General features: G+C 48.1%; 1 protein-coding gene and 1 long non-coding RNA gene across 9 annotated transcripts in view; one reads left to right on the top strand and one right to left on the bottom strand.

The window, feature by feature from the left end:
* LOC121013681 (uncharacterized) overlaps positions 1-21852 on the bottom strand; it is an 87315-nt gene extending 65463 nt beyond the window's left edge. Inside the window, exons 1-2 of one of the 3 annotated variants that reach the window (XR_005782857.1) lie at positions 21780-21852; positions 19508-19729 (exon numbers count right to left, since the gene is read on the bottom strand). This is a non-coding gene — a long non-coding RNA (uncharacterized LOC121013681). Of the gene's footprint in view, positions 1-19507; positions 21735-21779 lie in introns of those variants that run through there. The other 2 variants (XR_005782856.1, XR_005782854.1) reach the window with 2 other exon arrangements.
* Positions 21853-21879: 27 nt separating this feature from the next.
* VLDLR (very low density lipoprotein receptor) overlaps positions 21880-26524 on the top strand; it is a 33499-nt gene continuing 28854 nt past the window's right edge. Inside the window, exons 1-2 of one of the 6 annotated variants that reach the window (XM_040449440.1) lie at positions 21880-22610; positions 22772-22905. In XM_040449440.1, the coding sequence (XP_040305374.1) occupies positions 21904-22610; positions 22772-22905 (841 nt within the window). In that variant the 5' untranslated portion in view covers positions 21880-21903. The remainder of the gene's footprint in view (positions 22611-22771; positions 22906-26524) is intronic. The other 5 variants (XM_040449442.1, XM_040449439.1, XM_040449436.1 and 2 more) reach the window with 5 other exon arrangements.

Here is a 26524-nt window from a genome sequence, read left to right on the forward strand (position 1 = left end):
CAAAACTACCACAATTGCAGAAAATGCACTTAGGTCTCCCTTCCGGGAACGGAAGGTAATTCAAAAAGAAACGCAATAAGAAATCTACAGTAAAGGAATGTCAGAACCCAGAGGTCGTTCAAGACAGGACTTCAGTGAATTTGTGATTGTATTTAAGCATGGGTAATGTTGTGTTTCTGGGAGGAAGAAATGCAAAACTGAACAAGGTGAGTGAGCGATTGCTGGGATGTGTTTGCATATGAGGACGAGTTTCAATGTAGACGCCAGGGTCTCCCTCTATAATCAACAGGTGACTTTTGGCCCCTTTCTCCCCAGGAAAAAAAAAGAAAAATCTTGACCATGAAACAAAAGGGACACCTGGAAAACCTAATATAAAAGAGAAAAACTTATAAAAAAAAAAAAAAAAACGGGGCACCTGGGTGGCTCAGTCGGTTAAGCGTCCGACTTTGGCTCAGGTCACGATCTCGCGGTCCATGAGTTCGAGCCCCGCGTCAGGCTCTGGGCTGATGGCTCAGAGCCTGGAGCCTGCTTCCGATTCTGTGTCTCCCTCTCTCTCTGCCCCTCCCCCATTCATGCTCTGTCTCTCTCTGTCTCAAAAATAATAAAATAAACATTAAAAAAAAATAAATAAATAAAATAAAAGAGAAAAACTTGGGATGCCTCGGTGGCTCAGTCAATTAAGCATCTGACTCTCGACATCAGCTCAGATCATGATCTCATGGTTCATGGGTTCGAGCCCTGCAATGAGCTCTGTGCTCACAGTGCAGAGCCTGCTTGGGATTCTCTCTCTCTCTCTCTCTCTCTGCCCCTGTCCCGCTGGCACATACACTCTCTTTCTCTCTCAAAATAAATAAATAAACTTAAAAAAAAAGATGGTCTTTTAAATAAATAGAAAAGAAAGAAGAAAAACTTGCCCAAGAGTACCACTCTATCACATTATTTGACCCATTCAATGTTCTATCTCTTTTTATGAAAAAGCATGCGTATATGTTATAAAGTGCTACAGGAGATGCACTTGTTCCATCGCGAGATACACATGAAATTGAACCTCCAATCCCTCTCTCAGTGGGGTGGGGAGGTGTCTCAGAAGGTCATAAATCCATAGGGGGCTTCTGATTTCACAGTCAGACCTCCCTCTGATTCTCAGTTTCTGCTGAGTTCCTCCCCTCCACTCATCTCACCACTCGCACCCCACACACCCCACCACCACTAGTTGCTTTACTCATTGCCAATCCATTTGAACAGCTTCTTCTCATTTCCCCCAAGGCACCGCTTACTCATGGCATATCACATTTTACGGAAGGTCTGAAAACCATGGAGGAGAGTATATCACAGCACGACATATGCCCCAATAATATCAACCATGATAGCTTATTCTATGCTGCTTAAATGAAAAGTGATACAAAATTGTATGTAAATTCTGATTTTGTTGCCATTACCCATGACGAAAACAAAAAAGGGAAGGAACCATAGCAAAGTGTTAACAGTAATCACCTTAAGGTAATACGATTATTTTTTTTTCTTCCCCAAACATTCTCCCTCTTCTTTGATGCACTTGCACCCCTACATTCAGCCTTATCTTCCGGCCCCCATACCTTTGCTTTTCCTTCTTCTATCTGTAAAGGAATGTCATCTCTGCCCCAGCTTATCGACCAAGTTCAAGCCTGTGGCTCTGCATCTATGGTCTGCAGAGAACTGCATTCCAGGAACTTAGGAGAGATGACCTCCAACTCTTTGCTGCTCAATATTTTGCAAAAGTTCAGTTGAAAATGAATAGTATAAATGGAGAATTGCCTGGAGGTTCTTTCTTTTCCTGTGTAGAATTAAACTTTGGCAAAATGCCAACAATGAGGGCTGTTCAATAAAGCAGTCCTATATAATTTCAGTGGCAGTCACTGTGGGGCATTTGAGGAAATTCATCATCAGAGCTCAGAATAGCCTCTCTATGCATACCTTCGAGAACACATACTTCTGTTTCCAGGCAGGGACAAGCGAGCTCCTCCTAAGAAAACTCATTTTTAAAAATCATGTAACCCTTGGGGCGCCTGGGTGGCACAGTCGGTTAAGCGTCCGACTTCAGCCAGGTCACGATCTCGTGGTCCGTGAGTTCGAGCCCCGCGTCAGGCTCTGGGCTGATGGCTCGGAGCCTGGAGCCTGTTTCCGATTCTGTGTCTCCCTCTCTCTGCCCCTCCCCCGTTCATGCTCTGTCTCTCTCTGTCCCAAAAATAAATAAACATTGAAAAAAAAATTAAAAAAAAAAATAAAAATCATGTAACCCAAAGAGATTTTTCCTCTTTGCCCTGGTCTCTGGGAAGCCCAGAGCTAAATTTCCTTTCTGCGAGCACACATTTTCTATATGTAACTTTCACTATTTTTCTTTCCCCTTAGTCCTTCTATTTGGTACTCTTATTGTTTACATTGTGCTAACGTCTTTATGAAACAAGGCAATTGTAAGAAAAGTGCTTGCCTTAATGTTATGAAGGAAAACAAACTTGAAAAAGTGCCCAGGAAGTGATGGAAGCAGAAAAAGCCAGCATCTTCTTTGGCAAAACAATGCCAAGAGAAGAAAACAGAAACTTCCTCAACCTTTAGGATGGTCTCAAAGAATCCTAGGCTGCTTTCCGTATGAAAGCTGGATCTCTTCAAGAAGTTTCTGAGCTAGCAAAATGTTTTCACTGAATACATTCCAACAACTTTTCTCTGTGGTTGGTCCCTGGAAAATGTGTGTGCATGAGAGTGCCTGGTTGCTTCTTTTCCATCCAGATAACCACACATTAATATTTGCTTTTTAGGAAAAGAGTGTGGGTCAGGGAGAATCACATGAATTTTTGTCCCAGGTCCCTTTCACGCAGAGCAGTGATAGGTTCTAACTCAGCTTAGTTAAGGATAAGATAACAAACCCGTGAAACCATGGTGGCCATCGCATTCACCTCCAGCTGTATCAAGATTATTGTGTGGCTGTCATAATGCCTTACTCAGAGGTCCCTTGGGACCCAGTATGAAGTAAGAAGAATCAATACCCTTACATGTTGAGGGTTAAATAAACATATCTGCTTTCATGTTTCAAACACTCCATGCAAGACAAACCAGAGTTTGCACGTTTTCCTAAATTACTTTCTAGAAAAACTCCCATCCCATCCCTTTTTGCTGAAATATAACTGTACCTTGTCACAAGGCTGTTCTAGGTTGCCTCCACTGTGACTATGCCATTCCCCACAAAAATAAGCCCTCAAAGGATGCCCGTATCACATAAGAAACAGTAGTTCAATGGATTATCTTCTTACCATATGCCTGAAATCCTACAAAGCTCTTTACTAAAGATGTCACAATTCCTCATCATCAAAGGAGGAGGTCTTTCCTATTTTCATGTTGAGGTTGACACCACGAGTAACTTGTCCAGGGTCACATATCTACCAGAAGACAGAAACAGGTTTCAAACCCAGATCTAACTTCCAGTATACCCCCTTAAACATAACCTGATTGGATTCTGCTTGTCCAGAAGAGCCCCAAGTCTAAATTCTCTTTCCAGGGCCTGCCCACCTCAATAGATCTAAGGACTCCCCAGGCACTTACCCAGGGACAAAGGGCCTATTAGTCCTTCTTGCTCCCAGTTATCCCCTAAAGCCAGGACTCAGACATCCTCCTTTAATATCAGAAGACCGTAATAGCTTCCAACAGACGATGGTTGCTTTAGAAAATAAAGTTAGGCTAGAAACTTGGTTTGGTTATGGACTGAATGTTTGTGTCCCTCCTCCTCCCCAAAATTCCTGTGTTGAAGCCCTGGAGGGGAGTTCTTTGGGAATAATTATGTTTAGATGAGATCATGATGGTGGGGTCTCCAGGATGGTATTAGTGTTCTTATCCAATGAGGAAGAGACCAGAGTGTGCTCGATTGCTCTGTCTCTCACTTACTCTCTCTCTCTACCTTTAAGGATGCAGAAAGAAGTTGGTCATCTATAAGCCAGGAGGAGAGTTTTCATCAGGAACCAAATCAGTCACTCTGTCTTAAAATTCCCAGCTTCCAGAACTGGAGAAATAAATTCTTGGTGTTTAAGCCACCAAGTTTATGGTATTTTTAGTACGGCAGCCCAAGTTGGTTAATACACCTGGTGTCCCATTAAGTACAAAAAGTCTTCCACTGGGGTGCCTGGGTGGCTCAGTTGGTTGAGTGGCCGACTTCGGCTCAGGTCATGATCTCGTGGTCCATGAGTTCGAGCCCTGCGTCGGGCTCTGTACTGGCAGCTCGGAGCCTGGAGCCTGCTTTGGATTCTGTGTCTCCCTCTCTCTCTCTGCTCCTCTCCTGCTTGTGCTCTATCTCTCTCTCTGTCTCTCAAAAATAAATAAATGTTAAAAAAAAAAAAACTTAAAAAAAAGTCTTCCAATGATATATAAAGAAGTTATACAACTCAACACAAAAACAACAAATAATCTGATTAAAAATGGGTAGAGGATCTGAATGGAAATTTCTCCAAAGAAGATCTACAGATGGCCAACAGACACATGAAAAGATGCTCAACATCACTCATCATCAGGAAAATTCAAGTCAAAACCATAATGAGACATCACCTTACAGCTGTGAGAATGGCTAGAATCAAAACAAGAAATAACAAATACTGGCGAGGATGTGAAGAAAATGGAACCCCTTATAAGCAATATATAGATTCAGTGCAATCCCTATCAAAATACCAACAGCAATTTTTCACAGAACTAGAATAAATAATACTAAGATTTGTCTGGAACCACAAAAGACCCCAAATAGCCAAAGCAATCTTGAGAAAGAACAAACCTAGAGGTACCACCATTTCAGATTTCAAGATATACTACAAAGCTCTAATAACCAAAACAGTGTGGTACTGGCACAAATATAGACACACAGATGAATAGAACAGAGAGTCCAGACATAAATCCCCAGTTATGTGGTCACTTAATCTACAACAAAGGAGGCAAGAATATACAACGTGGGAAAGACAGGTTCTTCCATCAGTGGTGCTGGTAAAACTGGACAACTACATGCTCAAGAATAAAACTGGACCACTTTCTTACATCATTAAAAAAATACCCTCAAAGACCTAAATGTGAGACTTGAGACCATAAAACTCCTAGCAGAAAACATAGGTAGTGATAACTTTGACACTGGCCTTGGGAACATTCTTCTAGATCTGTCTCCTCAGGCAAGGGAAACAAAAACAAAAATAAACTACTGGGACTACATCAAAATACAATATTTTGCATAGTGAGGGAAACTATCAGCACAACAGAAAGGTAAACCACTGAATGTGAGAATATATTTGCAAATGACATATCTGATAAGGGTTAATATCCAAAATAGAAAAGGAACTCAAGTAACTCAACACCGAAAGAAAGAAAGAAAGAAAGAAAGAAAGAAAGAAAGAAAGAAAGAAAGAAAAGAAAAGAAAAGAAAAACTGATTTAAAAATGGGCAGATGATGTTAAGAGACAGGTTTCCACAGAAGACCTACAGATGGCCAACAGACACATGAAAAGATGCTCAACATCACTCATCATCAGGAAAATTCAAGTCAAAACCACAATGAGACATCACCTTACAGCTGTCAGAATGGCTAGAATCAAGACAAGAGATAACAACTACTGGCGAGGATAGGTTGAAAAACTCTTGTGCACTGTTGGTGGGAATGTAAATTGGGGCAGCCACTGTGGAAACCAGGATGGAGGTTTCTCAAAAAATTACCAATAGAAATACCCTATGGTCTAGTAACTCCACTACTGGGTATTTACCCAAAGGAAACAAAAACACTAATTCAAAAAAAAAAAAAAATGTAGACGGCCCTATGCTTATTGCAGCAATATTTACAATAGAAAATTATGAAAGCAACCTATGTGTCCATTGATAGATGAATGGATCAAGAAGATGTGGTATATTCACAATGGAATATTACTCAGCCATAAAGAAGAATGAGACCTTGCCATTTGCAACAGCATGGATGGACAGAAACAGTATTTTGTTAAGTGAAATAAGTCAGATGGAGAAAGACAAATATCCTGTGACTTCACTTATGTATGTGGAACCTAAAAACAAAACAAACAAAAAGCAGAAACAGATTCATAAATACAGAATACAAACTAATATTTATCAGAGGGAAGGAGTACGGGGGGATGGGCAAAATGGGTGAAGGGGAGTGGAAGATACAGGTTTCCAGTTATGGAATAGTCATAACGACAAAATGTAAAGCATAGGGAATACAGTCGATGGTATTACAATAGCATTGTATGGTGACAGATAGTAACTACATTTACTATGGTAATCACTGAGGAACATACAGAATTGTTGAAACACTAGGCTTTACCAGAAACTAATGTACCATTGCATGTCAACCATACTTCAATAAAAAAATTTTTATTAAATATAAAGTCTTCCATTGGCTATCTCTGCCGTCACTGGAAAGCGTGGTCACTTCCAGCTACATTCAGAGGAGTGTGGTGAGCTGGGCCTCTACCCTAGTGCCTCTCAGTGATAATGGTCCTACCTCCAGAGGGGGTTGGGGGACCGTAAGAACACATTTTGGTTGTCATGATGACTGGAGGTGTGCTGTTGTCCCTTAGTGGGAAGGACCAGGGATTCTAGACAAAGACAAGCTGGCGACATATAGAACACACCAAGAAAAGTGGCCCAAACGATTCAAACATCCAAAGATATCCCACCAAGTATTAAGCGCTTATCCTCTGCTGATAATGATCTGAGCCTAGATCCCGGTTCTGTTTTCTATGTAAGCACAACATATCTGCGTCGTTTTAACATACGCCCAAATTTCTAGGAATGCAGCTACCAGGTCCGGTACAGGGAAGATGGCTGTTTATTGTGTTTCGAACACGACTAATTATGGCTCACCATTTCAAAAAATCGTGTAAGTAATAGCTATGCCCCTTGTGATAGGAGTCTCCAACTCACTACACCCTTGGCATCCATGATCATTGTGCTCACAAATATCGTGCGCGCACAGTATCTGACTACTGGGTAGTGTCTTCTCGTGTGGCTGTGTCATATTGCCTTATGACAAATCGTTTATCATTCCTTTTTATGTTACACTTAGGACATTATTCTGATATCTTGTGGACTATATGTATATATGTAATATTATCTATGATTTTCATATCAGGAGAGGGAAGGGGCATTTCAAGATACTACATAAAGGGAACAAGTGAGTAGTGAGAACCACCCCCGTCTCTCACCAAACAGAGTGCAGACTCCTGTCTGAACAACACGGATCTTCAGTTAGAGGGACAGAGGGCCTCCTATTCAGTGTTATCTCAGCTGAGAGAACTTGGGATGCCATTCAACAAACAACCTGGGATCCCACGTGCCATTTCTTCGGATTCATCCACCCAAGCCATTTGCTCAAGGCCAGATCTCTTGCTTTTTCAAACAAGCCATCTAGCACCACTTTCTTCCAGTACATTTTTCTATCCCTAGTGCTTTGAATAGAGGCCTTTTTATCCTTCTATGCTATCTGATCACCCAGCCCACCGTGAACGTTTCTATAACCTGAAACACAATAGGAGGGCATTGAGATTTTGGACCCCTTTTCTTCCCCAGGAGGGTCATTAAAGTCCTTACGTAGATTTACTTACCCCACCCCCTCCTTCCCTCATAATTTTATTTATTTATTTTTAAATGTTTATTTTTGAGAGAGAGACAGAGCATGAGTGGGGAAGGGGCAGAGAGAGAGAGAGGGAGTCACAGAATATGAAGCAGGCTCCAAGCTCTGAGCTGTCAGCACAGAGCCCGATGTGGGGCTCGAACCCACGAGCCGTGACATCACGACCTGAGTTAAAGTCGGGTGCCTGACCGACAGAGCCACCCAGGCGCCATATTCCTTTATAATTTTAAATTCAGACCATCAATACACTGTCACAGTGAAAACTTCACTCGATGCTCCGTGCAAACCACTGACAATCACTTCTATGTACATTCTCTCTCTGGAGCCAGATGAAATGCTGTAGGAAGTAGGGAGGGAGAAACTGGTCTCCCTACTCCAGCTAACCAAAGTGAGGGTTAGCAGGAGTTAAGGAGCCTCCTCAAGGAGGCAGAGCTCAGGACGAACAGAGCCTAGATGCAAACCCCAGTTTCTGAATCCAAATGCCAGCACGGGTCACATCGCATTAAACTGATAAAATCAAAAATGTTGCAAAGCCATCCCAGAGTGAAAAAAAAAAAGTCCCTTCCACAACACTCCTTTGAAAATGTATCCTTTGTTTCTTAAACAAGGCAATGGAGTCACCCTCTAGACAAGCAGAGAGGACATGACTTACATTCTGGGCATTATCTTATCACCAGGAGGGTCCAGAAATCCTTCTCAACACACACGCACGTAACCATCTCCTACCTGTTATTCACTCAGCTGCTTAGTAATGGAACATGTCCAGGCAACTTAAAATTGTTTAATTTTTAAGTTTATTTACTTTGAGAGAGAGTGAAAGCGAGAGCAGGGGACGGGCAGAAGGAGAGGGAGAGAGAGAATCCCAAGCAGGCTCCTCACTGTCAGGGCAGAACCCAATCCAAGGCTGGCACTCAAGAACTGCAAAGTCATGACCCGAGCCTATATCAAGAGTAGGACGCTTAACTGACTGAGCCACCCAGGGGCCCTCCAGGCAACTGAAAATTGTATCCGAGGGCTGCATACTTCATACTGGAATTATCAAACACCACTGATTATTGCCCAGCACGTTCCTGAACTCAAAGGCCCTAGAGAACCCAGGGAAGAGCAAAAACTTTCAAGAGTGTCACTTTTTAGTATGTTCCCCATCATGGCAGGAGGGCTATGTGTTCTGAAATCCCATGTTGCTTTGACAAGGGCCATTCTCTCTTTTCCTTACCAAACATGGGCACCTGTTTCTCTGCACAGGGCACCTGTGAACGCCCAGAGAGCTCTCCAGGTTCTAATGGAATCGCTCTCCTGCACACGTCTCAGAGCTGACCCAGATCTGTGAGCACCTGCCGCGCTGTGAGAATGGCTATGGGTTTCTGAGACCTTAAACCAGTGCTCACTACCATGAACTGGAGCATCTCCAGGTTGCAGGCATAGGACAGACCCTCCCCCCGCCCCATCTCCAGTGCCTACCCATCAGAGCTCATTCCTTAAGAATGGTGTATGTTCTGGGGCACCTGGATGGCTCAGTCAGTTAAGCGTCAGACTCTTGATTCTGGCTGAGGTCACGATCTCACAGTTTCATGAGTTCAAGCCCCGCGTCGGGCTCTGTGCTGGTAGGACAGAGCCTGCATGGGAGTCTCTCTCTCAAAAAGAAATGGATAAACATTCTTTAACAAGAATGGCGTACGTTCTATATAATCTCGATCACTGAACAAGTACCACGGATCACATCCAATGGTTAAAATTACACACAGTGGAACTCTACTGGTAACTTCTTTCCATGAACCAATGTTAGTACGAGACAGGTGTCTCTTGTGTCCGGCCCCAGACCCTGTGTTGCCAACTCACACAAGAATTCTAGCATAAAGCATCACATGTAGGAGAGGCCCGTGCTCCATGTTCCAAAGGACAGAACTATATGAAAACTTCAAACACGTTAGATCTGAGATCTGATTCCAGTAGGAATTTCAGCAGTTTATAGAAGGTACAGTCACAAGATGCAGATTATTCTCATGAACCACTTAAAGGCCCTTTGCATATGTGTATGTGCTGGAACCTCCTAATTGTTTGGGCTCCATGGTTGTGATCCCCAGAATTATCAGAATGTCAATGCAGTTGAAGAGACTGGACAGAGTCCTAAAAGTTTAAGAACAACAAATGGAAGGCAGAGTTAAGTGGAAAATAGTAATGCTTTGTGATCCCCAATCTTCTCAGGTATGACAACATGTACGTAATGGCAAAATATTCGTATACCCCTTTGCACAGGATACTAGCAACCAGGGTCAAAGGTAGAATGTGAGAAAACACAGGACTATAGCAGGGGTTCCTGAGTAGGAAGAGGGGATGATGAGCTCACAGAGATAGGCGGACGCAGGAGACCCCAAGTGTCCAGACTAAGGGGGTTAGCTTTTGGAAGGAAAGACACTGGAAATTTCTCACCAAGTGTAATGTGTACAAAAAAGGATATCTATGAGGATGAATTTGGTGGTCCAATTATAAATAAATGTCGCAAACAGTCTCTTTAATCTCTTTTTAACATTTTTTAATGTTTATTCATTTTTTTTGAGAAAAAGAGAGCACAAGTGGGGGAGGGGCAGAGAAAGAGAGAGAGAGAGAGAGAGAGAGAGAGAGAGAGAGAGAGAAAATCTGAAGCAGGCTCCAGGCTCTGAGCCTGACATGTGGCTTGAACTCATGAACTGGGAGATCATGACCTGAACCAAAGTTGGACCCCCAACCAACTGAGCCACCCAGGCGCTCCCACAGTCTCTTATTCAATGCAAATACATCAAAGATTCCTACCATACCCCCAAGAAGATATTTTTTAATTAGGGGAGTATGTGAGGAGAAAAAAGCCCTCCAAAAATCCAGACAGCCACATGAAAAGGCACAGTCGCCTTGTTACTATGGTGTAAACTCAACGTGCACACTGCCAAGTCTAGATACAGAACAAGTATTTATAGCTGAGCAAGATTTAAATGGCCAGTAACATTTCCTTCTAGAGGTGCTTTGGTGATGAAGAAAATAAAGATTCTCCTCTATCTGACAGGGTACCAGACCTGGTAGCAGAAATAAACGAACTACCACCATTTCACATCAGAGCCCAGGGAAATGGGAAGAGAATTGACCTGATCCGTAAGTAGTTCCTGCCTTCGCCTTCATTTCCCAAAAAATCCCTGCTGTGATAGTTCCAATAATTTTTCCAGGGAATCTTCCCCTGAAGTGGACCTGATTTCAGGAAATATTAGAGCTACAAGACACAGTTGCATTCCTTTTCATATTCTCTGAATTTCCTTCCATGGGCAGAACCTCCTGAGATTTCCTGAGAGAGCCAGTCCGGAGTCAGGGCAGAGATTGAGGGGGTACGGGGGTGGGGGGGGGAGGCAAATAAGCAATTTTATTGGATGGGATTAAAATTTCCTTGCAAAGACAGGCACAGGAATTTAACTGCCACAAATGAGAACTACTGCTCCCCACCCCCCTCAAGTTATCAACAAAATCTCTCACTACTGCTCTCTGCCATGAGATCCTAATCAAAACAACAAAGGGAGATGGGATGTTTTCATTTCTCTCTTCCACGACCCTTCCCTAAGACTCCAGGTTCTGTGTGAGGTGAGCCAATGAAAACACAGATACTACCTGGTATCTCTTGTTTTGTTCTGTCTTTTTACTTTTGTCTTGTTCCAGAAACAAGTGCTAGGTGGAAGCCTACTCTAAGCATGGCCATTTGGGGGGGGGAAGAAGAAACTACAAAAATGTTCAGTGTGCCTTTGTAAAGCCTGTGGCATAGGGTGAATCAAGAGACCTCACCTAGACTTCAGCTAGCCGCCTTCAGTGTGGCCGCCCATCTTTCCGTGAGATTTACAACCCAAACAATCTGGAAAGACTCGCTTTGACTCAGAAAGGGCACCGATGTGTGTTCCAGCTCCTCCAAACTGCTGAAGGGAGATGATTCCCGAGTGTGGGTCCACTATCTCCTCCCCGGAGTAATGAGGTCAGGCGTGCAGAGCGCTTTGAGCCTTCTCAGAAGAAAGGCAGAGTGCCAATTCAAGACATCCTTCTCACCCCATGTAAGACACAGCCTTCATTTTTTTTTGGTTTCACCTTTAGAAAACTGCCCCTCTAGACAGATTATACCAGAAAAGAAAGAGACAAACTTCTATCACCTTCACAGATTTTCTATCAGGCATTCTGAATAATCTTTATGCCAACCAGCCCTCTCTCCCTCACCTCTCTGTTCTTCGTTGGAGTCTTTGGAAAAGCAAAGGAAGAGGGGGCGCCTGGGTGGCGCAGTCGGTTAAGCGTCCGACTTCAGCCAGGTCACGATCTCGCGGTCCGTGAGTTCGAGCCCCGCGTCGGGCTCTGGGCTGATGGCTCAGAGCCTGGAGCCTGTTTCCGATTCTGTGTCTCCCTCTCTCTCGGACCCTCCCCCGTTCATGCTCTGTCTCTCTCTGTCCCAAAAATAAATAAACGTTGAAAAAAAAAATTAAAAAAAAAAAAAAAAGAAAGAAAAGCAAAGGAAGAAATGAAGAAATGTCAGGTGGTCAACCTCCCTGCAGTCACTTATTCCCAGAAAGGTGCCTCTCAGGAGTTCACCAAGAGAACCAAAGAACCAAGGGGCGTCTGGGTGGCTCAGTTGGTTAAGCGTCCAACTCTGGATTCCAGCTCAGGTCATGACCTTGCTGTTCATGAGATTGAGCCCCCCATCGGGTTCTGCACTGATGGTGTGGAGCCTGGTTGGGATTCTCTCTTTCTCTCTGTGCCCCTCCCCTGCTCATGCTCTCTCTCTCTCTCTCTCTCTCAAAATAAAATAAAACATAAAAAAAGAGGGAGAGAGAACCAAAGAACCTGATTAAAAGATCTGCTCGTATATTCACTCTAATTCAATTTCACAAACATGGCAGGCCCTCACATATTTAAACCATAACTTTTACCCTCAAGGTGCTTACGTCTGGGGGCAGTAAGGAAAGGAGTAAGTTTTGATTGCAAAGAAGGATGTTGGGGATGTTGGTGTGTTAGTGTTAAGGAGGTGAAACGTAAGCATTAGATTTAGTGCAGGTCTCAGGTATGTGTCTTCTCCCAAATCCCCTTATCCCAGTTCCCGTACTATCCCCCCTCTCCATCTCTATAAAGACTTCTGATCTGTGCTTCCAAATAGCCTTCCATTACCTTCTTCCCAAGGCAAAGCCAAGCCAACTCGGGAACAAGCTCTGATTGGGGTCATTAACCATCAGTCATCCTTCCATATCGGTCAGTAACCGAGAACGATCCTTCACCTCCAGAAGGAAGCCTCTCCCAAAGGTTGAAGCATTCTATTTCCCTCCCACGCAAGAACCATCCATCCAGAAAAACAATCAGACCCAGCCCAGAAAATTGCTGTAATAAACACACCTTTTGAGAGAGTTCCATTTCTCTGGGATGGGGGGAAATAATTCTTAAGATTGCAAGACAGAATTCCAGTTTCTAGCAGGTGTTCATTGTATTCCCACCATAGTTATCAAAGCCACAGCCTGCACTTTGTGATCCTATCCGATGATCTGCTGAAATCATTATTCGTTTATGTTCAAAACCATACTTTCTCTCCCACACAATTTATTCCAGGGCTCCTTTAAAGATTTCAGGGGAGGGCTCAGCTCCTGCTAAAAGTACTCCTCCAATTACAATGGAATCCCCTTAAGTCTTTGATCTGTCTATCCATTTATTCCCGACTTCTGACTCCAGGAATCATTAAGTGGCCTTTCCTCTCTTAGATGGCAAACTCTGTCATGCCTCATAATTGAGTGGGCACTCGATAAATGAATGCTACAGTGCTCTGAAGAATAACACACTTCCTATTGGCAGCGAATCCGAGAGAAACTTCCTTAGAAGAAAGGACTGTCAATTACCACTGAACAAGCCTGAATTTTGGCTCCTGCAGAAAAAGCAAACACAACAGTAACAACTCACCCCCAACAGCAGCCATATCGCTATCTGGCCACTGCCCTCCTGTCACCTGGCAAGTGGCTGGCCCCACAGCAGATCCATGTTGGTAGACTGACTCATACAGGCCTGAGACCGGTGATATGTAATCCGTCACTGATAGGTAGACGCCAGCTGGGTGCCTGACCGTCTGGCTCTGCAGAGCTTCTGACCTCCCGTGGTCCTTGGCTCTCTTACAGATGACACATCTAGCTGCCTGAGAGATGTCAGGGCCGGGAGCAGGATGCACAGGGAAGGCTGGGAGAACATTCTGGAACACTGGACTTGCCTTTGTTCCTTCTGCAGCAGGCCGCCACGACTTCCCCGTCTCCCTGAGGACGAAGCCTGTTCCAGCAACTACCCCGCCTTGCTTCTACGCTGCCCTGGGCCAGCCTACAGCTCCAGGCTCGACACCAAGGCATCCACACGTAGAATGCCAGTCGCCTAGGAAGCTCACACCCGAGCTCCACTTCCAAACTTCATTTCCCAACTGGCCTAGGGTAGAACTTCAGTGTCGATATTCTGACCAGCTCTCCAGGGGATCTGAATGTGCAGGCAAGGGGGCAGGACCACTGCACCCACTTTTCCCCACCCCAGGGCCCACACCTGCAATCGCTTCCATGTCTTTTACAGAGGGGAGGCTGCTGCTGACAAGAAGTGTCATGATCAGTAATAGTAGCTCAGGGTGCCTGGGTGGCTGGGGGTTAAGCTCCTGACTCTCGGTTTCGGCTCAGGCCACCATCTCACGGTTCGTGGTTTGGAGCCCCGCATCAGACTCCACGCTGGCAGTTTAGAGCCTGCTTGGGATTCTGTCTTCCTCTCTCTCTTTGCTCCTCCCCCGCTCATGCTGTCTCTCAAAATAAACACATAACTTAAAAAACATAGTAGCTAGGGGCACCTGGGTGGCTCAGTCAGGTAAGCGTTCAACTTCGGCTCAGGTCATGATCTTGCTTTTTGTTGGTGAGTTTGAGCCCCGTGTCGGGCTCTGTGCTGACAGCTCGGAGCCTGGAGCCTACTTTGGATTCTGTGTCTCCGTCTCTCTCTGCCCCATCCACCACTCGTGCTCTGGCTCTCTCTCACTCTCTTTCAAAAATAAACATTTGGGGCGCCTGGGTGGCGCAGTCGGTTAAGCGTCCGACTTCAGCCAGGTCACGATCTCGCGGTCCGGGAGTTCGAGCCCCGCGTCGGGCTCTGGGCTGATGGCTGATGGCTCAGAGCCTGGAGCCTGTTTCCGATTCTGTGTCTCCCTCTCTCTCTGCCCCTCCCCCGTTCATGCTCTGTCTCTCTCTGTCCCAAAAATAAATAAACGTTGAAAAAAAATTTAAAAAAAAAATAAACATTTAAAAATTAAAAAAAAAAAGAAAGAAGATTAGATACTTCAACTATCCACTTTCACAAAACTCCTAAAAGCTTAAAAATTGAATTATTGTGATGAAATGGTAGATACTTAAAGACCTTGCTGCATTACTCCTAACTTGCAGATTAAAATTCTTATGCCCTAATGAACATTTAGGCTTAGCTGGCTCCATAGCAGCCACAAAGTCCCCATTTCCTTAGAAACTCCCTGTGTATGTGTGTTTTATTATTTTCTTTAATCTTTATTTTTGAGAGAGAGAGAGACAGAGTGCTAGCGGGGGAGGAACAGAGAGAGAGGGAGACACAGAATCCAAAGCAGGCTCCAGGCTCTGAGCTGTCAGCACAGGGCCCGACGCAGGGCTTGAACCCACAAACCATGAGATCATGACCTGAGCTGAAGTCAGACGCTTAACCAACTGAGCCACCCAGGCGCCCCTCGTGTGTTTTAAATGCTATAGCACTACATCCCAAAACCTCCTATAAACTGCGGTTACGACATAGGAGACCAATCAAATGCGAGGCCAGAATCTTAGGAATTAAATATCAAGAGTTTCTGGAAAATAAACTTAAAACTGGTCCAGCGCTTCGTTCCTTGACTGAAAAACAGGCAAAACAAAACCCCGAACCCTGGAAATACAAGACAGCTGTGTCACAATGCAACCAGGCTGTGGATGTCCTATATTAGTCTACTTCAATTTGAAATATAAACTTCGTGTGGTTCACTTTACTTTTCCCAGGTCGGTAAATCCCCCTACGGCCCTCTGATGCTGCATTCACATCTGTTTTTCTACTGAACAAACCCCCAATCGTGCTTTCTTCGTTCAGAGAGAGAACGTCTTTCTACCGAGCCATCCAATTTCCAAATAATGTCCCCTGACCCTACCCATTACATACTGCACATTACAGAATCATCTGACTTCTCTGGGTAGCTCAGGATGTCTCAACCGTGGCACCACTGACATTTTGGACCAGACAGATCATTCTTTGTTGTGGGGGCCTGTTCTGTGCCTTGTAGGCTGTTTGTCGACCAGCAGCCTGGGCTCTATCCACTGTATGCCATTAGTACCAGTCCCGGAGGCATGAAAACTAAAACTCCAGACACTGCCAAATGTTCCGGGGGGGGGGGGGGGTGGCGGCGAGGTGGGGGGAGCAGGGGACGTGGGGACAGGATGACTGGCAGTTGAGAGCCACTGGTCTAACCTCATCCTCAACCTATTTGGAGTTTTATTCCGGCTGTAAACTCTTTACCAAGTTTGGCTACATTTTCACTTTCTGAAATTGTTCAAAAGCAGCCCGCAAAACAGCATTCGGCCTTGAGATTTCTAACGAGGTTTTGCGAGAAGGTAATCCTCAGTAGGGGCATTGAGCATTTGATTTGGGTTGAGGGAGGGGTGGGGAGTTGACTTGACCATGATGCACAAGAAGGTAGCTTTTAGCAGAGTCTTTCCTAGTACGCTACCCTCTGAATTCCCTCCAGGATGAGCAAGTTACCCTCACTGGATGGAGTTTTGCCCAGTGCTTTACAGGATGCCCATGACATCCCTTAAGAGGGCACCTCGAGGGGCACCGGGGCAGCTCAGTCAGTTAAGCGTCTGACTTCGGCTCAGATCTCACAGTTCGTGGGTGCAAGCCCCGTGTCGGGCTCTGTGCTGACAGCTCAGAGCCTGGAGCCTGCTTTGGATTCTGGGTCTCCCTCTCTGCCCCTCCCCCACTCACACTGTGTCTCTCTCACAAAAATAAGCATTAAAAAATTTTAAAAAAGAGGGCACCTGTGTCAGTCAGTTACTTCTTACCAAGTGAAAACTCAATCCAAAAGGCCTAATGCAAACAAAGGGAATTCACGGGCTCAGGTAAGCGGGAAGTCCTACAGAATCACAACTTGCAGGAGACTGGCCTCAGGCTGGGGGTCAAGTTTGAGGGCCGTCTCTCTGATTTTCTCAGCCTCCTCTTCTCCGTGAGTCAGGCTGGCCTTCAAACCGGCTTCCTTCAAGGTGGCACAATGTCTGTACATGTTCCGGCCAAACGTCCATACACCACGTTGCTCTAAAGAGGGTGCCTTTCTAGCCAAGAAAAGTCTTGTATTTCGCTGCAAGGAGACAGGCCTGAGTTAAATGCTTAGGGCTGAAGCATCCCAACAGCGTGGCCAGAAGGCCACGGGCTGACAGGTTGAGGCCCTTGAATCAATCACAGGGGCTGAGGGGGGGTAAGTTATGTTGAGGGGTTTAGAACACTGGTTCTCAAAGTGTGTTCCCTGACCAGTGGCATCAGCATGACCTGGGAACTTGCTGCAAATACAAATCTTCAGGCCCCGTCCCAGACCTGCTGAAACAGCAAGTCCGGGGTGGGGCCCAGCAATCCATGTTTTCATAAGACCTCCGGGTCATTTCTGACAGAAGCTGGGGTTCATGCCCACGGGTTTAGACCACCAGGCCCCGCTCACAGAGCCTGGAGTGGGGTGAATCCTATGCACGTCACTGGCCTGTCACTCGATCAGAAAAGGATCTGGCGGAGGCCCCAGAAGTTACAAAATCCTTTGAAGGGAGAAAGTTTACGTCACTTCTCCCTATGGCACAGCTACGGGGGAGAAAACGCAGTAATTAGGGCTTCAAACTATCGGTTCGAGGATGCCTTCTGCTGCCCCTATTTGCTAGTGCACAGGACTTAAAGAAAAGGAAACGTCCCACGTTCACACTTGCATTTTCTGGGGCCCCACCCTGCCGGCCCTGGAGACATTGGACAAAGACGTGTACGCATATCTGAGAACAGTGAAGCTGCCTGGCTGTTCAAATTGCAGCGAAGGAGACGTTCTCTAACAAAGTTTCTTAGTTGATCCTAAGAATCAACTGGACTGAGATAACACACACGGCCCTCTTGGGATCCACTGAGTCAGGATCTCCAAGGGAGGATCTGGGAACCTGCGCTTTCAGCCGCCATTGCTAGGGAGCCTCATGAATTACGTGTTTTTGGAAAACTCCGTTCTAAGAGATACAAGCAAAGGACTGAGGAGGACAATCTCACAGGGGCGCCTGGGCGGCTCAGTCAGGGAAGCGCCCAACTTTGGCTCAGGTTGTGATCTCTCAGGTCGTGGGTTCGAGCCCCACATCTTGGTTCTGTGCTGAAAGCTCAGAGCCTGGAGCCTGCTTGGGATTCTGTGTCTCCCTCTCTCTCTGCCCCTCCCCCGTGCTCGCTCGCTCTCTCTCTCTCAAAAATAAACATTAAAAAAATTTTTTTAAAAAAGAAAAATCTTGGGGCATGTGGGTGGCTCAGTCGGTTGAGTGTCCGACTTCATCTCAGGTCATGATCTCACAGGTTGTGAGTTCGAGCCCCGCGTCGGGCTCTGTGCTGACAGCTCAGAGCCTGGAGCCTGTTTCAGGTTCTGTGTCTCCCTCTCTCTCTGTCCCAACCCACTCGCATTCTGTCTCTGTCTCTCTCAAAAACAAATAAACATTAAAAAAAAATTTTTTAAAGAAAAAATAAAAAGAAAAATCTCACAAAGAAATTATATGAACACGACTGAGCACAAAAATAGTTTCTTCCTCTTGCGTACACATTCCCCTCACTACCAAGGCCCCTAAGTGTTCTTCTTCTCATCTTACCTGCTTCCCAAATATGTCATTCTTCATACCACTGCCAGTGTGAACGTTCTAGACTGCACCGGATATCAGGGCTCCAATCAAAACTCAAAATAACAGTGGACTAGATGTGTTCACAGGGAATGACCTCCATAGATAGGTGTTATTGTCAATATTCTGTTACTCGGGAGCAGCAGTGGGCCCGTGGATATTTTTTTTTATATTTACAGAAGTAAATTAGCAAATAAAGAGAGCCATAACTGTACCGATGATAGGAATGTCGATATAATTTGTGCCGTGAGCATAAAGTTAAATATATTTTTAAAAGTTAAGAGATGGAATATGTTAATCTCTCTCAATACTCAGAGTAAGGTTTAAAATACTTTTTTCCTGTGTATTTTATAATTACTCCTTAGAGAATTATATGACTTACTAAATTAAAGTAAAATTATTTTAAATAGTTATTTAAAGTTAAAAAGAAAAAACAGCCCATCACCTCGCCACGGCCTTCAGGATGGAGAGCAAAGTCACCATGACGCACAGATCTCCACGAAATCCAGTCCTGACCTTTCCTCCGCGGCCTTCTTTCACCCCATTGGCCCAATTGAAACCCACCCTTGAAACATCCTGCATCCCTGGCATGGCCTTGAACACCTGATTCTCTTTTGCCTTTTTCTTAACTTGCTCAACCCCACCTTCCTTCTCCATTCTCCCAGTGAGTCAGCCAGGGTTAATGCTAGTTAATGCTTCTCCCGAGACCCAGGTGGCAAATATTTCAGGCTTTGCGAGCAACATAGGGTTTCTGTTACATATTTTTCTTCTTTGTTTTAGTCCGTTTGTTGTTTGGGGGTGGTTGTTTTTGGTATAATCCTTTTTTAAAAATGTAGAAACTGTTCTTAGATCCCTAAGCCCTCCAAAAGCAGGCCGCTGGCCATTTGCTGACCTCTACTCTACGTGACCACTACCAGACCCATATAGACAGCAGAGAATTACTCACATAGTCATCCACAGATCGGGTTCACGAAGCAGTCCTATCTTGAGCATTTCTGGTCATCAGACGGCAGACAAAAGACGGGGTCTCACTGCAAGCCATGAAATGCTCCAGTCCCCAAGTGGCACCCTGTGACTTCTCACAAATAATTGGCCAAAATTCGTCTTTCAGTCCCGCCCAACCAACAGGGGAGCCGGAAGGTGGGATCCCAGCACGTGCCCAGCAGTCCTAAAAACTGGAATAAACGTGGAATAAACATGATGCGTCTACTCAGCCCCAAGACACCTGCTCTGGAAAGCCTTGTTGGACACGCTCGTTCCCCAGCCAGATTAGCTACTCTTCCCCTGTCATCTTATAGCACCTGGAGCATTCCTCGGGCTGTGCCGAGGATGCCGGAGCTGCTGCTTCTCTGCCTTCCCCAGCAGACCTTGAGTTCCTTGGGGAGGCATCTCCATATGCCCACCGCATAACACAGGGACCACGAGCCAAGGATGCCCGATGTGTGTCGTCTCAACAACAACAAAAATGAATGTGATGGACTGTGGGAGTGAATGGCTGCCTCTGCATTTCCCCGAAGGCTCCTGGAGCTAGCAGTGTTAACCCTTCTGAGACCAGCTAGTTCAACCACACCAGTCTCCACTTGTGATAAACATCATCATCTTGGTTATCCAGCCCTTTTCTCTCTCCGTCAAACTCCTTTCTTCTTATAGCTGTTTTCTTCTAACCATCAATGCTTTGCAGCAAGCTGGTCCCTGAGACCAGAGAGCACTCTGACTTTACGTGGACTGGTTTGTTTTCAGTTTACAGGGCAGAAGGCAGGCACAGGGAGGCACCGTGATTTTCCTACACTGCACAGCCAATCAGAGGTAGAGCCAAGAGTTACGTTTCCTTTCGAAGCAACAATAAAGCGCCACGATGGAGCCCAGAGCCTCAGCTAAATTCACCGGCGGTTTATTTATACCCCTTGGAGAGGCAGACATCATAATACGTGTGTGTCAGCCGTGAGCCTACTCCGTCATACCCGTGTTTAGGTCGTGGTACCCAGGCACTGATCTCCGAGCAAACTATTAGAAACAAGCCCCATGACTATTTATTAACGTGGCGCTTTTTCCATATCGCTTCCACTCATCTCTTCCTCTGGAAAGTGACACAGCTCACTCTCAGACGGTCTCTCAGAACCCTGAGGATACCGGAGACGATGTGCCCCGAAGGCTGTATACACCTTCATGCCGACGAGGGGAACGACCCTTGCATGCATTTTCACTGCTGAACGGCCTACAACAAATTTGGATTCCGTTTCACATGCCCCATGTGTATGGCTGCTGCAGTTCGTGCGGAATGCGCAAGCAGAGGCTGGGCAAGACAGCATGCAAAAAGCCCTACAGTGCCACACTCCACCAACACACAGGATGGAACCCTTGAAGGCTGAACAGTCACCACGCTGACATCCTCTGGCCCCAGCAAAGTGTGTCCTGACCTGAAGTTTTCCCCTCTGGCCATCTCCTGGAGACAGGAAGTTCCTAACGAATGTCCCATCTGGTGGCCAGCCTTGATAAATGCCCAGAAGCACTGGGGCAAAGAGAATATAGCTAAGCAGTGCCCACCAGATCACCAAGAGACTCGTGCTAGAATGAGATCCCCTCGAAACCTGTGAATGTGGGGTCATCCCATATAAGAACTTAAAAGCCAAATAGCTTGGTACGCCCTGCAACTCCCATGAAGTGCTTAAAAGACCACAGAAGACCCCGCACCTCAACCAGGGGAAAGTGTGCGAGAAAGAGGAAGCACCCCAAACAACAAATCGTAAGCTCAGGTACCGCCGGGCACCAAACAAGAATCAGTCCTTAAAAGGAATCCTGGCCTCGACTTCCTTTTTCTCTTTCCCTAAGCCTCATAATTCAATGTTACAGAGTGTATCAGGAACGCCAACCCAGGTTCTCCCCTTCCCCCAAACAAGAAAAGGTTAAGCTTTTAATTACGGGCCCTCAAACTACGTTCTGTGCAATTATCAATTAACTATAATCGTGGATGAGCGAAGGCAGGGCTGCGCTAGCAAATTCCGTCCGCCCAGGCTGGGTTATTTCAGTCCCGTTCCATTACCGAGAACAAACCACAAACGCACGCACCCTCGCGCGCACACACACGCTCTCGCTTAAAGGCACATTTCACTTTTGGCGAAAATGGCACCTCGGCGTGCAGTTGAGAACCGCCCCCCCCCCCCCCCCGGGCTCCATCACTTTCGGGTGGAGACAGGGGGCCCGAGGAAGACGCTACCTACCAGCCTTAGAGTACCAGCCTCTCTGGGGCGCAGGAGAGGGGGGAGGGGGAGAGAGAGGGAGAGAGGGAGAGAGGGAGAGAGGGAGAGAGAGAGAGAGAGAGAGAGAGAGAGAGAGAGAGAGGAGATGCGTGTTGCCCTTGGAAGCCGCAAGTCCCCCCGGGCGGCCAGCCCCGTTAGCGGGAAGGCGATGGCAACAGCAGCAGCAGTTGCATCAGCGCTAACTACTGCCGCCGGCCGCCGGGAGGGTACAGTAACGACCGCAGGGAGCGTGCAGCTGCTGCGGCGGCAGGTTCCCTGGATCAGGAAATTAGGGCAGGCACCGGGGATTGGAGGCGAGGGCGGCGCGCGAGCCAACCAGCGGCCGCCCCGGGCCCCCGTGAGCCCCGGGCGGACGCGCGGAGCCGCCGGGCCCCAGGAGCAGTCCCGGTGGCGGCGGCGGCCACGGCCACGGCCACTCACGCACGCACACGCTCGCACTCAGACTCGCACACCCCCTGCGCAGGCACCTGGCTGCCCGGAGCTTATAAAAGCGGCGCGTCTAGGGGAAAGGAGGGCTGGAGCCGCCGCTCCCCACCCCCTCACACCCCCCTCACCCCTCGCTGACCACTCCCCCTCCTGCCCCCTCCTCGCAGCTCACCCCGCGCTCCGGAGGCAGCCGCCAGTGTGGGTGCTCCGCGGCCGGCTCCGCTCTCCTCTGCCTCGCTCCTCTGCTCTCGGCTCTCCACCCCACCCCCTCCTTCCCCTCCCCTCCTGTACCCTCCCCTCCTCTGCAGCGCCTGCATTATCTTCTGCCCGCCGGCTCGGCTTGCACTGGTGCTGCAGCCCGGGGAGGTGGGTGGGTGGGTGGGTGGCTGGTGGGGAGGAGATTGTGCAAGTTGTAGGGGAGGGGGGGTGCCCTCTTCTTCCCCGCTCCCTTTCCCCCTTGCTAACTCCTTCCCCTCCTCCTCCCCCCTCCCCCCTCCCCGCCCCCACCTCCTTCCTCCTTCGCGAAGGGCTGGTAACTTGTTGTGCGGAGCGAGCGGCGGCACCATCCAGGCGGGCACCATGGGCACGTCCGCGCGCTGGGCGCTCTGGCTGCTGCTCGCGCTGTGCTGGGCGCCCCTGGAGAGCCGCGCCACCGGAGCGGGTGAGTGAGGACGCGCCCCTCCGCTGGCTGCCCGGACCCAGCCTGGGCGCCAGTGGGGGGGGGGGGGGGGCGAGGCCCGGGTCTCCTTTTGCCCACCCCCCTCCTAGGAGGCGCCTCTCCGCTCAGCTCGCCTTCTTTCCCTCCCAACCCTGGTGGCGCCTCTGAGCCGACTGTCATCGCCGCGGCTACGGGGAGCCGGGCTGGGGGGGGGGGGGGGGGGGGGCGGACAGCGGGATTTGGGGTATCCTAAAGCCTGGCCTGAACTCTTCATTCCCTAACACTGTCTCCCCCAGAGCCACTGCTTTGCCTCGTTTTTCACCCTGCTTGGTCGGGGCTGGGGAATGTGGGCTTCTGAGCCACTGAACAATGGTTCTGTCTGCCAGGCGGAGTGTTAGGAAGGAGGCAGAGGGCTGGGTCGGGCCGAGACGCGCTCGGGAGCCGGGGGCGCGCTCCTGGGACTTGAGGTGGTGGTGGGGGGGGGGGGTGAGTGGGCGATGGACGCAGGTGGGCGTGTGCGGGGACGCGGGGCGCCGGGTGCAGGTCCTGGCAGCGAGACCCTGGCGGCGGCGGGGAGCGGGCGCACGTTCAATGGGCGGCAGCGGGCGGGCTCCCGGGGAGCCACTACAAGTGCACAGCCTGCTCACCCGGACTGCGACTCCCCCGGCGCCCGGTGGTCGCTCTGGAGTACGGGTTCAAATAGGACTCCCCACTGGGTGTTCCTCCCCTGCTCGCTCCCCTTCGCGCAGTGTTTGTAAACCTCTCGGGTCTCGCGTACAGCTGAACGGGGGAGGGGAGCGGAACGAAGACTTAATCAGGTTAGTTTGCTGCTCTTGGTTCCCGGTGAGATTTCCTCGAGAGAAATTGAGCCCTAATCTGGTGACTGTGTAATTAGCCTTCATTCCAAACAATAGATCAAAGGGAGTAGCGCGAGTGGCGGTGGTGACGGCCGTGGAGTCCCCAGGGTCTGCCGCACTGGGCCCGGGAGCCCTGTGCTCAGCCACGCTCCGCTTGGAGCCGCACAACTTTGCTGGGCAGGCGACAGCAAGCCCTTCTAAGGATTCCGTGGGAAGCCTGGTGGGTCCCCGGAGTGATCTTGACAGGACAGCACGGGGCTTGCTGGCCAGCTCTACGGCGGTGGGACAGGAAGGTGCCCCCGTCCCGAGTACCCATTTCAGAGTCCCTAGCTCCTGCAGCCCGGTGGCCTAGGAGGCCGGCCTGCCTGCAGTCACGTGTCTCCTAAAGTGAGCCAACTTTACAGTGTGCGGTCAAGCAGCCTCTTTCGGGCAGGGCAGTACCTGGGGACTTCAAGCCTCCGACCGCCCCCCTGCCCTTTGGTCCAGCTGTCCCGAGCGAGCATGTGAAGCAGGGACGGGCTTTTCTGCCCTCCGCGATTGGCTGGCCGCCCGAGCACGTTTGGGTTGGTCACATGTCTCCGCGTACAGCAGCCAGAGGAGTATTATCTTTAAGGGAATGTACAAGACCCGACAGGCTCCCCCGGACTGTTCGCTGAAATGCTTTCCCCTTGAAAAAGGCGAGTCCTGGAGATAGCCTCTAATGTGCCACACACGTTAAGAGCCTGGAAAAGTCCTGCCTACAAGAATTTGCAGACTGGAACATGAATCGTTAATGGATGAGCAATCCCAACTTATTCAACGATTTCTCACAATAGTGCGGTGCATTATACTTTCCGTAACATCTCAAAAGACTGAGGTATGCCAGAAACTATTGCTAACCGGCCAGGAGGTGGGAGAAAGACTCACTTTTGGTGCATGTTCTGTTCCTATTCTTTTAATTTAACATGTGATAGCTTTCCATGTGGGGTTAACTTTATCCTACGGGAAGCTGGGGATGCACTTGAACTGCTCAGATGGGTTAGCTGAAGCTCTATGTTCACCTTGGAAGAGGCAGGTGAGGGTCCCCTTGGCTCCCCTCCATCCACGTGTGAAACACGTGCGGTGCCATGACTAGTGAAAAGTAGGAGCCCGTGCAAGACTTAAATTCTTCCAAGGAAGAGAGGCACATCATTTTTCACGTGGATAGAATCTGGGATTGGCCGAAGGAGGAATGGATCCCAAGCCAACCCAGACTGGCTCCTGTCTGAAGTTCAAAGTCCCAGGCCATATGGGCCTGCTCTTGGCCGTTTTCTCTACATCCCTTCTTCCCAAACCCTCCCCACATCCATACACGCTCACGGTAGCCATATAAAATATTCTAGGATGGGGGAGGGGCAGCTGCGCCCTGATATCCTGGCCTGGAACTTAGGCCAACAAGAGAGGTTGAAGTTCAGTAGTGTAGTATGCCTGATGGCAGACACCTGGGAGTTTTAGCACGTGTTCCTCCAGCCCAGGTGCTCAGGATTAGGCTGTGGGGTACCACATTTTCAAGCCAGAGTCTGGAAGAACCAAGGTGTTATGAGGGGTATTCAGATGTGGCCAGCAACCAGGAAAATGAGTAGGCAGAAACTTCTCTAACTTCGGGAGTCGGTTGGGGAAGCCGGCAGTAAGAGGAGACCTGGAGGGCAAGGAGCAAATAAACTTGAGCCAGCCTGTAGCACGGCGGGAAGGTGTCACGGCAATCACGAGCCTCAGGCCGAGGAATGAACATGTGAGTCTGGACTCCTTAAGGAGGATCACCAGGCAAGTGACAGCTTCCTCAAGCCGGAGCACCTCCCTTCCGGGCAGCGGCCTGTTGCTACTCCATGTGACATTTCGCTGTAATGTCTGTCCTGTGTTGTTAGGATTCTTTCCTTTTCCAGCCTGCGGCCCCAGATGCCCGATGCCTGCGTAAAGGCCAAGTGCAGCCAACTGTTGAGACTTTGCCACAATAAGCAAAGGTAGTAAGGGCACGGCAGTCCCCTTGCTTTGAAGAAGTCCTGATCGCAGTGTTTCTGCCTTTCGTAAAGTCAAATAATCATCATTTTGATTTCACGGGAGCAGTTTGACTACCACCTACTGCTCGAGACGCGATGAAAAGTAGTTCCAAGCCCCTTCTACTCCACAAGTATCAAACTGATAAGACCACAAGAACTCCTCAAACATGGCCGTAAGGTCAAGGGAGTAGGTAGCTCTCAGGCACATGGCTTTGCGTTTTGAGCCAAAGATGGGAAGACTCAGAGCACAGCATAGGTAAATGGGTACCTCAGATTAAATATCTAGAGCGTTTTCCATTTCTTACAGAACGTGAGTGAAGCTGTCCTTTTTGGTAGAAAGAAGAACGATCAAGGGTAGGCGGTTACCTGTTTTATGTCAAGTCATAATTACGTTTACTGTGGCTACTGACCATTCTTTGGAAAGCCACCTTCACCTACTAGCCTAGAAGACATTAAATGCCTCAAAGGGCCGTGGTAAGGTCTGTAGTGATGTTTATGATACATGTACCTGCCTTAGGAGAGCTATTCAGGGTGTGCCTCTCTCTAGATGGTTAGTTGATAGACTCAACATGGTCGAGTGTGTTCCCTTCTACTTTAAGTCAATCTCAGGAGAGTTCTCAGGGCACAGCACGAAGACCACTTCCAAGACAAAGGGCCCAAAAATACCTTCTGCAGAGGTGACGGAGGAGATGTATCTGTTGAGCAGAAGTGGTCCAGGGATATTTTTTCCCCCCTCTCCCCAGCTGAAGA

Source organism: Herpailurus yagouaroundi, unplaced genomic scaffold (assembly GCF_014898765.1).
Source record: "Herpailurus yagouaroundi ecotype Mexico unplaced genomic scaffold, PumYag 199, whole genome shotgun sequence".
NCBI lineage: Eukaryota > Metazoa > Chordata > Mammalia > Carnivora > Felidae > Herpailurus > Herpailurus yagouaroundi.